The sequence below is a fragment of the Anopheles arabiensis genome, chromosome 3 (assembly GCF_016920715.1).
Source record: "Anopheles arabiensis isolate DONGOLA chromosome 3, AaraD3, whole genome shotgun sequence".
Taxonomy (NCBI): domain Eukaryota; kingdom Metazoa; phylum Arthropoda; class Insecta; order Diptera; family Culicidae; genus Anopheles; species Anopheles arabiensis.
Window position 1 is genome coordinate 95120237 of NC_053518.1, and position 14488 is coordinate 95134724.

A 14488-nucleotide genomic window follows, 5' to 3' on the forward strand; every position below is an offset into this window, starting at 1 on the left:
TTTAGTGGATGCGCGTACGTGAGAGAGCTAAGTGCAAGGGCGGTAAGCGCTCACAGCGGCACCGTGTTGATGCAGCCGCACGTACGGGCGCACGATTACGGCGACGGGGACGACGTTTTGCTCGCGATTTCTGACCACGTGGAGGATTGCAAAAGGTACTCACTGTGAAGGGGAGCACCTCTCCCTGCCCGCCGTTCACTCGAATCGGTAACGCGCTTGTAGTTTATTGAATTTATGTGAAAACACAGGTTCCCAATGTTGCGCTTCACATTCCGATCCACGTGCCAACGTACATAGCTACGGGAGGGAGGGTGTGTGTGGGTGTGTATATGCATCGATTTACGACAATACGTGCCAGCAGGTGGAATGCGTGAGCTGTGCCTGCTCCCATGGCAGTCACTTTTCGCCTGAAAGTCTGAAAGCGCTTTTTCTTAACGGGTCCGATTGGAAAATTCGTTCGCCGCGCCGCGTGCCTTCCGGTGCAAGTCTAACATAAAATTGCATTCTTATGTTTGGCCCGGTACGTTTTCCTGCCACGCAGCAAGTACTTCGAAGGGCAGCAACCCGAAATCTTTGCTGCTCCCCGAAAGGTCCCGGTTAAGCTAGGGAAGTAATTTAAAGTACCATAAACTGGCAACCAGTTGAGCGCGGCAAGTCAGTACATTCAGTAAGTTTATGGCCGGCCAAACGGAGCCTTGGCGGAAAATCTTGACAATACTATTTATTTGCACGGTGCAAAGCGATGGAAGGCAAACGAATTGTAAGGTGTGTTGGAAACATTCGGCACATTTGTACGGCATATTGATTGTGCACCTGCCTTACGTTTTACACAGGAATGTAAATAAAAATTATAACCTCCAATTGGGTCCCTTTTATTAACCGTCAGTGGAATGGAATAAAAGCTTCGAGCAAAATGGGACTTCCTTGTGAACACGATGTCTTTTGGATGGATGATTTGGGGCAAGCGCAAGGTGGACCATAAATGCTGGAACCACAACACGAACCCCGCGAATGCACCGTCGAAGGAAATTAGCGCCCCACGCCCCTGTGAATGTGAGAAGAGAACCATAAAGCTACGATTATTCGGTCGCGCGCTGTTGGGCATCGTAAATATTTACACCACCTAATATGTTCCACCCCTGGTTTTGGTTTGGGTTGGTCGAGTTAGCGAAGTTACGTCCGTGCTGTCATAAAGCAATCAAACTTTGCTGTAGAAGCTTCATTTACATATGGCTATCCTGCGCTCGCTGCGCTGTCTTGAAGGAATCCCAACCCAACCGGAACGTCTTGTCGAGAAGTGCAATTCATCGAGCATCGAGAACAACGAGCATCGAGACTGGCAACCATGACGCAAAGGGACCCTTTGGCGCTGATCCTGCTTCGAAAGCGTGATAAAAAATGCGCTTGAATATCCTTTCGCTTCAGCCAAGAAAAACATGCTCGTCCTGCCGATGATACAAATACGCAAACGCACCCTCTTTCCCGGGGCTGCGTCTTGAGAACCGCTTGCAAAGGAGGGAGTAATTTATAGACGTGCTCATAACTCGTTCGTTTGCGCTGGATCCGCTTCTGGACTTTGTTGGGTGTGCGCTTGCAGTCGAGAAGCGCAAGAGGATCTAGCCTCCCGGCGACTGCTTGGGACCATAAGATGGTAATGAAAAACCACTTTATTTCAGTTATAAATTAATTTTTTCCTCGCTACTTTCACTCACTTGACAGTGGTGCAGAATGCGAGCACTGCACCGAACAGCCCTTGACGGGACCAAGGGGGCTCATCGAGAACGCATTCTGTGCTAATATAAATTATCGCTCCATGGGACAGTCACGTGGGGCGTTCCAACTGCCGGTGCGGTGCGTTCGGCTTTCCCTGAAGGTGTAGTTCCGGGATGTTGTAATAGGATAACTATGCTTCCGGTTGTACTGCGTACCGTTTCGTACAATGGGTGCCGTACCGGGCGATGGCTTGGTCTGGGTACTCGCGCATTATGACTCGTTGGGAGTGGTTCTACATTAATGGCTAATGGTGTACGCATTCGGGCGAAGCGCGGCCGTCCGGCATCCCTTCCCCGTGTGATTCTTTCCTAGGATCATTATTTATGCTATCAACGCGGTGTGTTTCGACCTTATTGGAACGACTCTTTATGACCCTCGGCGCTGGCTGCCATTAGTCAAGCTCTGTGGGTCTCGGGCCTGGCCTAGTGGGGTGCACTATTGACCACAATAAACTACAATGCTGTTAAGGTGAATGGCTTGTTGATATATTTACCAACAATTAACGATTGGTGTTTGGCCGTTTTCCACATATCAGCAGTAATCTGATGCGTTAGCATTAACAGCAGTAGCTCATTGTTGGGTGTGCCGTATGGAGCAGTTGGCAGTGTGCGCGTAGGGCACGCCGAGTCACCAAGTCTTCCTTTATGGGTGGACCATCCATCAAGACCATTATCTTTTTATCACATTTGTGTGGTGACAAACAATCTCGCTGGATTTAGATCCTGATTAGGCGAGGGCTCTTGTGTTAATGGGTGACTTATGCTAGGTCATCGTAGTCCTTCCCTCAGGACGAGGTCTTAGGGACGGTAGAAACACAACGGAAGCAGAAAAATCACATGTGGGATTAGTTTTCTATTAGCTGTAGCTGTTTTTGAAACAATGTTGCCTTCCTCCGCAAGGATGACGTGTGAGTCAATCCAGCAGGACTAAACTTCATTACGCTCGAGTGCTTTCTAGTGCTCGAGATTTTGTTCGAGATAGTTTCAAAATGAAATGCTCTTGTGGTAAAGCACTCAAACCAGCTCACAAAGCAATAAACGTATGTCTTCTTTCATGCTTCTCTTCTGATTTCCATCTCACTACTCCTTAATAATATGTGAGCAAATGCTGTTTATCATACCGTATTATGCAAAAAGAGGGTATCGATTTCTTATGCCAAGAAGGAACAAAAGTGGTGTGAAAAGCGAATGGAGAAGATTTGTGTTTTTTTCTTGTGTGTGTGTGTAAATTCCGCATCGTTTTCACTTTTATTTGGCGTTAGTTTTGCGAGCTCTAGCGTGGGTTCTTTGCGGAATGATCAAATAAAGCGGACGGTTCCAAACCAGGAAGACAAATTCCCATTCCCTGTACCTGCCCAACAGACTCCCTTCGTTTCCTTCCTGTGGCGATGGCTTTTGTTTTTATCCTTCCCACAACTACATCTTCCTGGCTGGAACGCACCGAACGGCCTGGATGCATGGACTTGAAACGCACTTTAACAAGCGTCCTGCTCGGTCAAAAAAAAAAAAACGGACGAGATAAATCGAGCAAAGAAGGAAACAGAAAAAAAACAAAGCAAAAAACTCGTAAGCATATTGTTGGTGCAGCTGAGTCTTGGTGCCTGGTTACGGTCACGATCAAGATGAGGGAAGTTTCTTCCATTTTTCGGCATCTTTAGCCGTCCCAAGTACGCTTGCCGGGTCTTCTCGACAAGTGAAAAAGACCTATAATTTGCACATTCTACTGGCGGCGTCGTGATCGTGAATAGAAGGCGCTTCGGGGTTCTTGCAGACCCTTCCTGAACGAGACAGGAAATATATTATTAATTACAGAGTAGGCGATCCCGACGAAAGATGGGCAGCGCGTCTAGCAATCAAGTGCCGCCGTGTTTTGCAGGTATCGTCGCATCTCTTGGCGCTCTGCTTAACCGCATCCGGATCTCGGACATTCGCCATCGCAAAGGACGTAAAAGGGAGGGTCCGCTGGATGAATTATGTGATGATGTGTTAAATTTCGCCGCTGTCCTCGGTAAATTTGTGATTATCGACCATCGTGCATGAGGTTCCTGCTTGCGCTGGAGCTGTTTTTGGCAGTGGATTCGAAAAGTAACGAGAACATGAATGCACAGGTTGCTCGAACTTCTGTCGTAGCCACAATTAGGAGCGCATGTGTAGGCTAAAACGATTCGATGATAGGTTGGATTAAGGATCGTTCACAAACTTTTGACAGTTTTGAATGGAAACGCAATTTTCGTAACCATTTCATGTTACCAACATTACGAAAGTTTCACACACTCACTTAGCATCCCATTTATCCTAATCTTCCGGAAACACTTCACACGTCACGGCATGGCGTAGAGGGCCACGCGCCGGGAGGCGCCACCTTGCGGATAAACCATAATCGATTCCAAAACGCGGCACAAAACCTTCGTCAACGTCAGCTAACCGGGATTTTAAGTGTGACAGCGCGGGGAATAAGGATAAAAGACAAAACCCGCGTGTCCTCAGGTCTCTGGACGGAATCCTTAACGCTGCATAAATTTAGTTTTTGCGCCCAGCAACCGAAGAACACAAAAACGTCATAATTGTACCCTCGAGGGAAGCCAAAGCTAGCCGACTTTCGTTATTTTGTGTCGTGAGGTAATGGATAGAAATGGAGGCGCAAAAAACGAAAAGGTAGCACCGTGTACACGTGTACCAGCTTGAAGGGGACCCAAAAGCTGAAAGGTGAGCTTGGTAAATTAACCTACCGCAACATTTTGCTTGTTGCAGTTCGGAGCGCCGTTTATATGGCGCGCTTTTGGCAGCATCGGTAGCTGGTAGCTGCTTGCTGACGTAATGATAAATGATATCATTGGCCCCGAGGGGCCACCGTCGCGGGCTTTCGAAGAATATGTAAGCTTTTTCGAATAAAATGGTTATCATGTCCACGTGCTCTCCATGACCGATGTGGATTTCACAGTACAACGATCAGTAGAATGGTTCTAGAAATAAGACGTACAATTTCTTTTCCTTTATCCATACAATTAAACCTTCAAAATGATGTTCTACGGTGACAAATAAACATGTTTCATGCGATGGAAATTGGCACAGGCTAATCAGCTGCCGACGTGGAAAAAATCACACTTAATCACGAATTATGCGTAGTTTTGACGAAATAATCAACCATGTTAGGGGTAGTGCGAAAATGACATCGTTAGAAGATTGTACTGGTGTCATAATCGGGCATCATTTGTCACTCGTCGGCTTCAGCTCAGCATCAAGCTCCATTCTTATCGTACCGTACGCTTGCCGATGGCTATCAAGTCAGGCCAAACATGCCCCATTTTCACTCATACGTCACCGCGGCCCCAACTTCCGGCGTTGTTAGCATGCCGACGGAAAATAAAGCCATTTGTATGACGGTTCGCATTAAGGTGAGTTATTAGAGCACACAAATTGCTCGAGAAAAACTGCCGACGAAATTGGCACTGGCCATTGCGAATGAGTCGGGAGCAGGGATGAAGCATGGTGGTGGGGGTGGTTTTAGTTGAAAGCAAAATGTAATAATCACTTCATTTCATGCATACATGCAATAGCGTATCGCTTTCCGCTGTCAAAAAGCTACTTCACCGAGCGACAAACCGTCAGGCCGTCGTCACCCAAGGGCCGCCCCGTAACCTTGCGCGAGGTTAGGATTTAGCCGAGCGCGTCAACATGACGTCAACTTCTCGCAAGGTGGCTTGTGTGAACTGCGACCCGATAAGACGCCAGCAATAAGAATGTGGTTAAGAAAAGCTAATGCCCTGTTCACTCTCCGCTGTACGCAAACGATGGTCGTGTTCTGTACCGGGTCACCGAAAAGAACACACACACACAGACACGCACCAAAGCGCCGTGACCAATGGATTGCGTAGCGGGCGGAAAAACATTTTCCACGCGAAATAAAAATGAAACGGTGTCGCGTACTGAGTGGGAGGAGAGAAACAAACGGCAGTTTGCGGAAATGGCAAAAATACGACACTGTGAGCTTAGCAATATTAATGCTAATTTATGAGTGTTGCCCACACACATACACACACACTGCCCACTCGACACCCAACGATTGTTTGGCTGTCGTCATTGGTGGTTGCTACTCGTAAAATAGCTTCATTAGGAGTGTTTGGCTGCGCGAAGAATTAAGCTACAGTTGATTACACTTAGGGCCTAAGAATGTTGGTCGTCGAACAATGAGTCTGCTTGACTGCCAAGCGGAAAGGGGATTTATTTAAATCGTAAACAGAAAGTAAGCTATCAGCATAAGAATGACTGTAACAATTGCTCACTGCATAGAACCAGCTCCATCATAGCCTCCGCTTATCAGCGTACATCATGTAAGTGGCCTAAATGGTCCGTAGACTGATGACTAATCGTAACTAGTTTTCAACAATTTGATTACTGCAATCATTAAAAACGCACCAATCCACAGCCGCTGTAGAAATATATCATTCTCAAATTTACCTGTCAATTGATCGCATCAACACATTTATAACCATCAGCAGAAGCTGGTGAGTGAACCGACCCAACGCTCGATTTGATGTGGGTTTACGGTCGTCCTGTTCTTCTTCGCCTTACGCCAACTCCAACATGTAGAAGAAAATGCCACAGCGAAGCTTAAGAGTTAAATTGTTTTCGAACCAAACACATACACCAGCTTTTGATTGAGGCGCCTCTATCGAAATCCATTTTGATTCTCCTATCAGCAGATGATTAATAGCTAGCTCCTTCGGATGATTAATCAATGTGTTAAATAGCCGTGTTTCACAGCTTGCGTGATGATGATTTCTTCGCTCGCAGTTCACTTTCTTGGCGATAGCGCTGGCTAAAGGCTAGAGCTTTTACATAAAACCGAAACTTTAACCCATTAAAGTGATGTACACATCGGTTAAAATGTGTGATGGACCGCCTTGATTACCGCAATTGCAAATGAAAAGACTATCAGAATCAGAGGGAGCAGGAAGTATATCATTTAATGGCAATTTGAATAATTTGAATGCATGTTTTATGTGACCCCATTTTTTGTTTGCTGTTGGGTTGCTTTGCATTTCGGGGAACGGGAGAACTGATAGGATAGGCATCCTTCGCAGGGCAACCGTGGATATATTATGGTGGAGCTCTGAGTTTTGCATACCAGGGCTAACCGTTACGATGCGATTTGAAGTGGGCCACGAATGACAACTACGAACACCGGTGGAAGTGTAAGAGAGGGAAAGAGAATAGTATACATTCGTAGGGAAATATTTATTATTGAGCAATAATTTACAGCAAGTTTGTGGTTTTCATTTCATATGATTTTTCCCTACAATTTTTCTGTCCACCGTAAAAAGCGGGCACTATACACTTTCGCTTGAAAACCTGGGTCCAATTGGTGGTCGTCTAGGAATCGTCTGGTTCAACAGGAACGGAACGGTGGGCTGGGCGTTATCGTATAACTCATGGTGTCGCGGCATAACATTCGTCTCGCCGGTGCTCGTAGGGCAAAACTCGGTGGTCTGGTGCTGGTACCAAAGTCATATATCGTGGCAGGTCGTAAATAACGTTTATTCATTGACTTTTTGCTGTTGTTGCTACTGCTGTCTCGACGCGAAATTATGCGGCGTTAGAATTGCTTTGTGATCGAAACAAACTACTCGGCAGCAAGTTTTCAAGGGCTTTGATTTAGTTTTTCCCGTATACAACGAATCTTGAAGACGTTTCAAAATCTAAAAAAGCTTACCATATGAAAAGATAATTTCAAATGCGTCAATTTACACAAAGATTATGTTCATTGCACAAACCAACGCAAATCGATATAAGAACAAATCAACAAATAACAAATCACTCGTTCAGTCAATGGATTTAATTTCACTCATTCTTACTCCTGTAAAGAGAACATAACGAGTGTAATGAGTTCGCTGGTTAAATGGTTTGAAGAAAGCTTCAATTACCTGTAGTCTTAAAGCTACCAGATGGTCTGAAGTACCTGAAGTACACAATACCAAACAGTACTGTAAGTCCGCCAAGCGTACCAGCAATAGCCAACCAAAGAATGTACTCAGTTGAGTGAAGGGCTAATTCTACAGATGGAATACATTGTACGTTGTTCTGTTCGTCAACGTGCATAGTAGCGTCTCCGTAGCATGCACATTTTCCGGGGGATTGACAGTACGTTCCTTCTGTACAATTGCCGCACAGTGGTTCACATGAATCGGTGTCGTTGCTCATCTCGTAGCCGTCGAAACAAGAGCACTCGCCCGGCATCAAACACTCCCCGTGCTTGCATCCCTCGCAGACGGGTGAACATGTGTATCTATTGATAAGGTTACTGTAACCATCGTTACACTGGCACAGGTTCTCTTCACAAAAACCACTGTGCGCTTCACAGTCTCTCTCGCAAATGGAAGTGCAGCTTTCATTATAGCCCGCTGTATATCCTTCATAACACGAGCACTGGTTGGGAGCTGTACAGGTGCCATTCTCACAGTCTTGCTCACAGATTGGGATACATTGCGAGAGCTCTTCCTGATTGTATACAGCATTGTATCCCTCCAGACAGCTGTACTCTTCCGGTGCAGTACATACGGCGTTGTCTGGCAGAGCGGAACATTGTGGCTTACAACGATTAGGAACAACAGGGCCTGTCTCTAGCATGTATCCTTCGAAACACTCACACTCATTAGGCCCAACACAGCTGCCTCCAGACTCGCAGTCGACTACTCTGGGATCACAGTAAAGTGTACAGGCACTATCATTGATTGCCATATAGCCTTCTAGACACTCGCATTTCGCAGGCCCTACACAAGTCCCGTTCTCGCAGCCATTCTCACAGTACGGTTCACAAACAGATGAAGCTGTCACAGAGAGAGTGTATCCTTCCCAACATTGACATTCGTTAGGTTTGGCACACGTAGCAAAGCTGCACAATGGATCACAGATAGGAAGGCATCGTTGGATTCCATCATCACCGATTTGCAGGGAGTATCCTTCATCGCACTCGCAAACATTCACACCCGTACACTGGCCATTAGTGCATTCGACTACTTTCGGATTACAGGTCGGCACACACTGATTCGATGTCTCCTGCTTCTCGTGCCCTTCGTGACAATCGCATACGTTTGGAGCGATACAGTGGCCCAGTTCACAGGGTGGATCACAGACAGGCATACATAGATTGGGACGAGCTTTTTCTGCTTCGTAACCTTCATGGCACACACAGCGATCCCCTTCCGTACATTGTCCGTTGACACATTGTAGGGTACATATCTGCTCACAGCTTACTGTGTTGCTTTGTCGATGCTGTGTTAGACGATAGTTCGCATTGCATCGCACAACATTTGGAGCCACGCAGAGTCCATTTTCAACGTCTACATACTTTGGATCACAGAATGGTACACACTGCTCAGTAGCGGATGGTGAAGGAACATAACCAGCATGGCACGTACATTCGTTCGGTAGGGTACAGGTTCCATTTTGACACGGAGGATCACATACAGCTTCACATTTGTTAGTAAAGCCTGGCACCTTCGAGTATCCTTCGTAGCAAGTACATTTGTTCGGCTGCTTGCAAGCACCATTCACACAGGGTGGATTGCATACCGGGACACAACGATCAACCTCGAACCGATAGCCTTCGTTGCAGACGCACATGTTGGGAGCCGTGCACTTGCCATTGGAGCAGTCATTCACACATATCGGCTCACATTGAAACGCATCGCCGGAAGGTTGAAATCCCTCGTGACATTGACATCGATTCCGTCCTACGCATCGGCCGTTTTGACATGTCTTATCGCAGTTCGGCACGCATAGCGTGGCATTCACAAGCCCGTCAAAGTTGGCGATAGCCGGACTGCTGAAGTACCCTTCCGCACAGACACATTGTCCGGTGGCAGTGCAGATTCCGTTCAGACAGATGTCGGTGCACTTGGGCACACATGTGCCAGCATTACTGCGCTCATAGCCTTTGTTGCAGATGCACTGATTTGGTGCAACACACATACCGTTCTGGCAGTGACTACAGATGGGTTTGCAGACTCCGTTGGTCATTGTGAATCCATCCAGACACTTGCACGTCTCAGGTGCTGCACAGTATCCGTTTTCGCAGCGTGATTTGCAGATCGGTACGCATAAACCATCAGAGTTGGTGCAATACCCTGAGCAGCACGCTGGTTGGGATGTTGTAGTATAATCTAGCTGTATAGAAGAATTGAAGAATCCAGGGTAAAATGGGGCATGTTTTTAAGGAAATTGCTATTATTTAACACTCACGGTGCAAGTTGTTTTATGACAGTGGTATGAAACCTCTCGTCGACTCCATCTTCCACAGTTGACGGTACCAGTCTCAATGGAATTGGCTCTACTTACAAAAGGCTGTCTGTAGAGTAACATATAGGTACGAACATGATTAAGAACCATAAAAAACACGCGCAACCATAAAAAAACAGCAAATTATAACAGACTCTACTTACTTTACAGAAATACTACAAGACGGAGCAATTTGTGCTTGAGAAAAGAATTGGAGTGAACAGAAATAGAACACTCCTATCGTCCAGAGTAACTGCTTCGACTCCATGGTCAGAATCGCGGACTCAACCGTTCGGTAGCTTGATCAAGACTGAACTGCAGCAGTCGCTCGGTGGAAGATTGCTCTTAGCTCGAATGTTCAGTTATTGTTATTTTTTAATTTTATCAAAATAACTCGCCGCCTTGGAAACTTCCTTCGCAAACGTTGGGAGTGTGTGTCAGATTCTTGTACTAATAGACGTCGCGTTCAAAACAGAAATGCATGTAGCTACCACACATATGTAAACAAGCCTGATAGTACAACGGGAGAATGTAGGGCTATGTCGATAAAGTGAGGCGCATGTATAAAAATACGGCTGTGAGTCAACCGTGATTCCCTACATTCTTTGCTAGCTGATTAGATCATGTTGCTTGCTCAAATAATGTTGTTATGATTGAGCCATTTCCATACAGAATGGTAAACAATGCATTTTTCACAAAAGATTTTTTTTTCTTTTCGTTCAAAAGTGCAAATGCTAAAGCCCTTCTAAATACTTTGCTTGGTATACGCTGGTATAGGCATCTCACAGCAGATGGTTAGCCACGTTAATCACGTTTGACCATCGATAATTGCTAGGTTTGTGCGTCTAGTTTGCTTGCTTACCCTCCAGTTTTGAAGATTAGTTGCCGGCAGATCGACAAGGAAAAGGATGCTCAGAAAGAGGGTTTAATGACAGTATTTACGCAATTTATGTGTCAGCAAACGGCAAAGAGCACCCTGGGTTCTACACAGTGACCCTATTTTAAAACCCGCCGCATTTCGGGAACCTTTCCGTGGACGGGAGAACGCCGAAGTGAGACCGTTAGGTTAATATGGAACATTAATTCTATCGGCGAGCATTCATTCTGGCTGTAACCGGAACAGACGAACCGGAAGTATCGATACGTGATTGGGAAAGGCTGAAGTAAACCATCACCGGATAGAGGAAGAAACGATTAATGATAATATAAGAAGTACAAATCTTTTTCGAGAAATGCTTATTCCAGGGGTTGAAATGGTTGTGATTTATGGCTTGAGAAAGATGTCGACCAGATTTCAGATATTACGGAAGTGGGTTGTTGGTATGGATGTTCAAATAAAGTAGAAAAACTTTCTGCTAAGTTGTTCACGGTCAGATATTTCGTTTGCTGGTTTAAATTGTTGTTTTGCCCATTTCTTCACAATTTTATAGAGTTTATCGTGCTTGTGACGTAGTATTAACACTTCATCGTTTAATCACTTGCGACTGCTTATGATTACATGGCAGTTGATGTCAGCGTTGATGGCACCACCACCAACTCCGGCCTGCAATTGGGAAGCGGTGGGTAGCGTGTTCCATGCTATCGCTTTACGATGTCATTTTAACCGAACATGGCTGGTGAGTGTATCACCACTTCCCAGTAAGAGTTAAACTCTTTTCACACCTTGAACCGTCACCGGAGTCATCATGGCATAACGCCTTTCAACCGCTGTACCGTGGGTGGGAAAAGGTGTTTCGAATGCAGGACAGTACAGTTTGGTTCCGCCCGAGAGCACAGAACCCGGTGTGCTGCGTGTACAGCCGGACGTGATGACAGCGTAATCCAAACGAATGTGGCTACATTTTTCTTTTCGCCAACACACAATCCATCCAGCACCCGAACCACTTGAGCGAGCTTGGTTAGGGCAGCCCGGTGGCAGCCCTGTCCGAGACGAATAGCATGAGTTGTGATCATAAATGAACGATTGAAACCTGACCCGGGCCGGTCGGTCTCCGCCTATCGGGGTTGGGGTGACAGGGGGGCCAAAGGCAAACAAGCGAGGCGAAGGAAATGCGATGCTTGCGGTGGTTGCTAGGCGGATTGCTTTTGTCAACGCTGGTCGCAAAGCGATTTATAATCGTATAAAAGCATGACTTTATTAACGCTGTTACCCATGTAATGGTGTCGTAAATTAGGTGAAACCAAGAGCAGCTTACTGTTCGGAATCGGAATAATTCGCCGAACGCTAAGTATCTGAACGCCATGCTCGTCAGCAACCGACCGTTGTTGGCTTGATTGTTATCACATTTTGTGAAGAAGAAGAAGAAGAAGAAAAAGAATATAAACGAAACGGATATTGTAAATGGATGGATTGATTTTAAGTGCTGTGCGGTTTGCAGAGGTAGAAATTGTAAGAATTGTTTCACATCGTTCATGACAACAGTTCGTGTTAATCATTCTGTTCAACTATGGTGTTGCTCAATAGTTACTCTCGATGTTACAGTTAATTTTACAGCGAAAATCAACAATTGATACGTGTATTGTGTACTTTTCAAAATAAGCAACATATGCCAATAAAATGGTCCCTCTTTCTCGATCTTACCCAATTGACCGTACCAATTGGCAGCTGTTCCCGAAAGCTCGCAAGAATGTAGGCAAGGCCTTCAAATAACAATCCAATTTCCTAATCTTTTGCAACCCATTTTTTGCTTTTTCAACCCGACCTCTACACCGATTAGGTAACGGCAACACTTTTTCACATGCTTCGTGTAAACAAATGTGTCCTGGAATAACGTAAGAGCCTTACGGCTCGACACTGACAACCTCCTGCAGCTTAACGAGTTCTCGTACGGCTGGTTTCCAAAGTTCGGTTTAAGCTGCGTCACACGTACGCGGCCGCCCCAGCGCTGGGAACGGAACCGTCTGACGAAGGTATTCTTTAATTGCAGGTGGCTGTTAGCAGGGATTAATGTTGATTTGGAAATCCATCCACTTCCAATGAGCTGCCGATGCTCATGATTGCGAAGGCGAAGAACGGCAGCAAAGCAGTGAAAAGCGAAACAGGGCTAGACAAACACATATGAATGTATGTGTGTGTATGTGTGTGTGTTTGCACCGGAGTGGAGATTATCTGCTTACCTGGAAACCCTGAAGAGCTTCGCCTAATGATCGCAAAGCAGTCGTGAATCGCTGTGCTCCATTTGCTATTGTTAAAAAAGAAAATTGTCCAACCATGACGGAGTAGTTGCGCATGCTGTGCTACCAAACGGATCGGCCTCAAGCTTAGGCGTTGAAAAGGAGACGAGAGAGATGAGAACCGTGAAAGGATTAACAAAAAAAAAAAACAACGAAAATAGGCAAGAAAGTATCGGCGAAAGCAATTCCCTTCCATCTGCGACTGCTGATGGTGAAGCGAATAGTCAAAGTACTCACAATTAAGAAGAAATCTGTTTCGAGAAAGGCTCAAAAGCATGTGCCATCACAACAATGCACTAAATGGGCGAGAGGAAATTTCCCGAAAACAACCATTCAATCGAACGAAAATTGCAGTCACATGATGTCGGTTTGCACATCGGTACACAACATGTCCAGTTGTGAGTGAAGAGTTAATGTGAGCTGCAATATTTCGCGACCCACTCATTAATCATCCGAATCGATCAGGCTTAGCCCGATCAAAGGTATGCTGGGGTATGGATGGGGTAGGTAACATTAATAATGTAGTTTTAGGGGTAGGGTAGGCATTTTAAATTCTCAACGCAACGCAGGGCGCTACTGGCGGTATCGATAGTTCTCATGGGTGATGGGTGCGCGTGCGGTCGACATGGAGCGTACAGTTAAAAAATGATTAATGGCCCATAATGTGAGGAGAAAGGGCTTGGGATGAAATACGTATTGCACCACGGGGGTGTGAAGATTAGCTGGAGATAAAAAATTGTGCTTTGCAGCCGCACGGCTGGGGTCCCGCGGGTTTTGTGTGCGTTAAAACAAAGGCAACGCTTCATTGTTGTGTTTCCTTGTTTTTATCTGTTTTCGTTGGCATCTCCTCACTAGCGCATATCGTTGTAGCCCACATAGCAACATTTCGCACACATACGAAACGGTTGCACATAAAAACCACACATTGGCTGCCCATATGCACAGAATTGCTGAAGCGATAAGGGATTGCTAAGAGCCATGCTGTTGACATTTACTTTTAAACATTCAGAGCCATCACTGGAATTAGTTGTACAGCAAACCAACGTAAATTGAACCTTCTCCTGGGCCGGGGCCGATTACTCTCGCTGCAGGTTCGTTGTATGCTTGTCTGTCAATTGATTGTCGTGCACAAATAGTGCACAAACGGTACAGGCAAACACGTGTGCCGCACACGAATGGATTGGCCAGAAACACCAGTGCGGTTGGGTTTTAATTGAAGTTTTCTTCGAAACGGTTTTCATTTCATTTCGCTTCCACCGCCCTGC

The 14488-nt window shown here is 45.8% G+C and overlaps 1 protein-coding gene across 1 annotated transcript; it reads right to left on the reverse strand.

The window, feature by feature from the left end:
- Positions 1–6991: 6991 nt before the first annotated feature.
- LOC120902820 (multiple epidermal growth factor-like domains protein 10) lies at positions 6992–10379 on the reverse strand. The gene is made up of 4 exons (XM_040311853.1): positions 10214–10379; positions 10014–10119; positions 7697–9938; positions 6992–7629 (listed from the first exon to the last, which is right to left on the reverse strand). The coding sequence occupies exons 1-4, from the start codon at positions 10315–10317 to the stop codon at positions 7595–7597; spliced, it is 2487 nt and encodes an 828-aa protein (XP_040167787.1). The 5' UTR covers positions 10318–10379; the 3' UTR covers positions 6992–7594.
- Positions 10380–14488: the final 4109 nt, after the last annotated feature.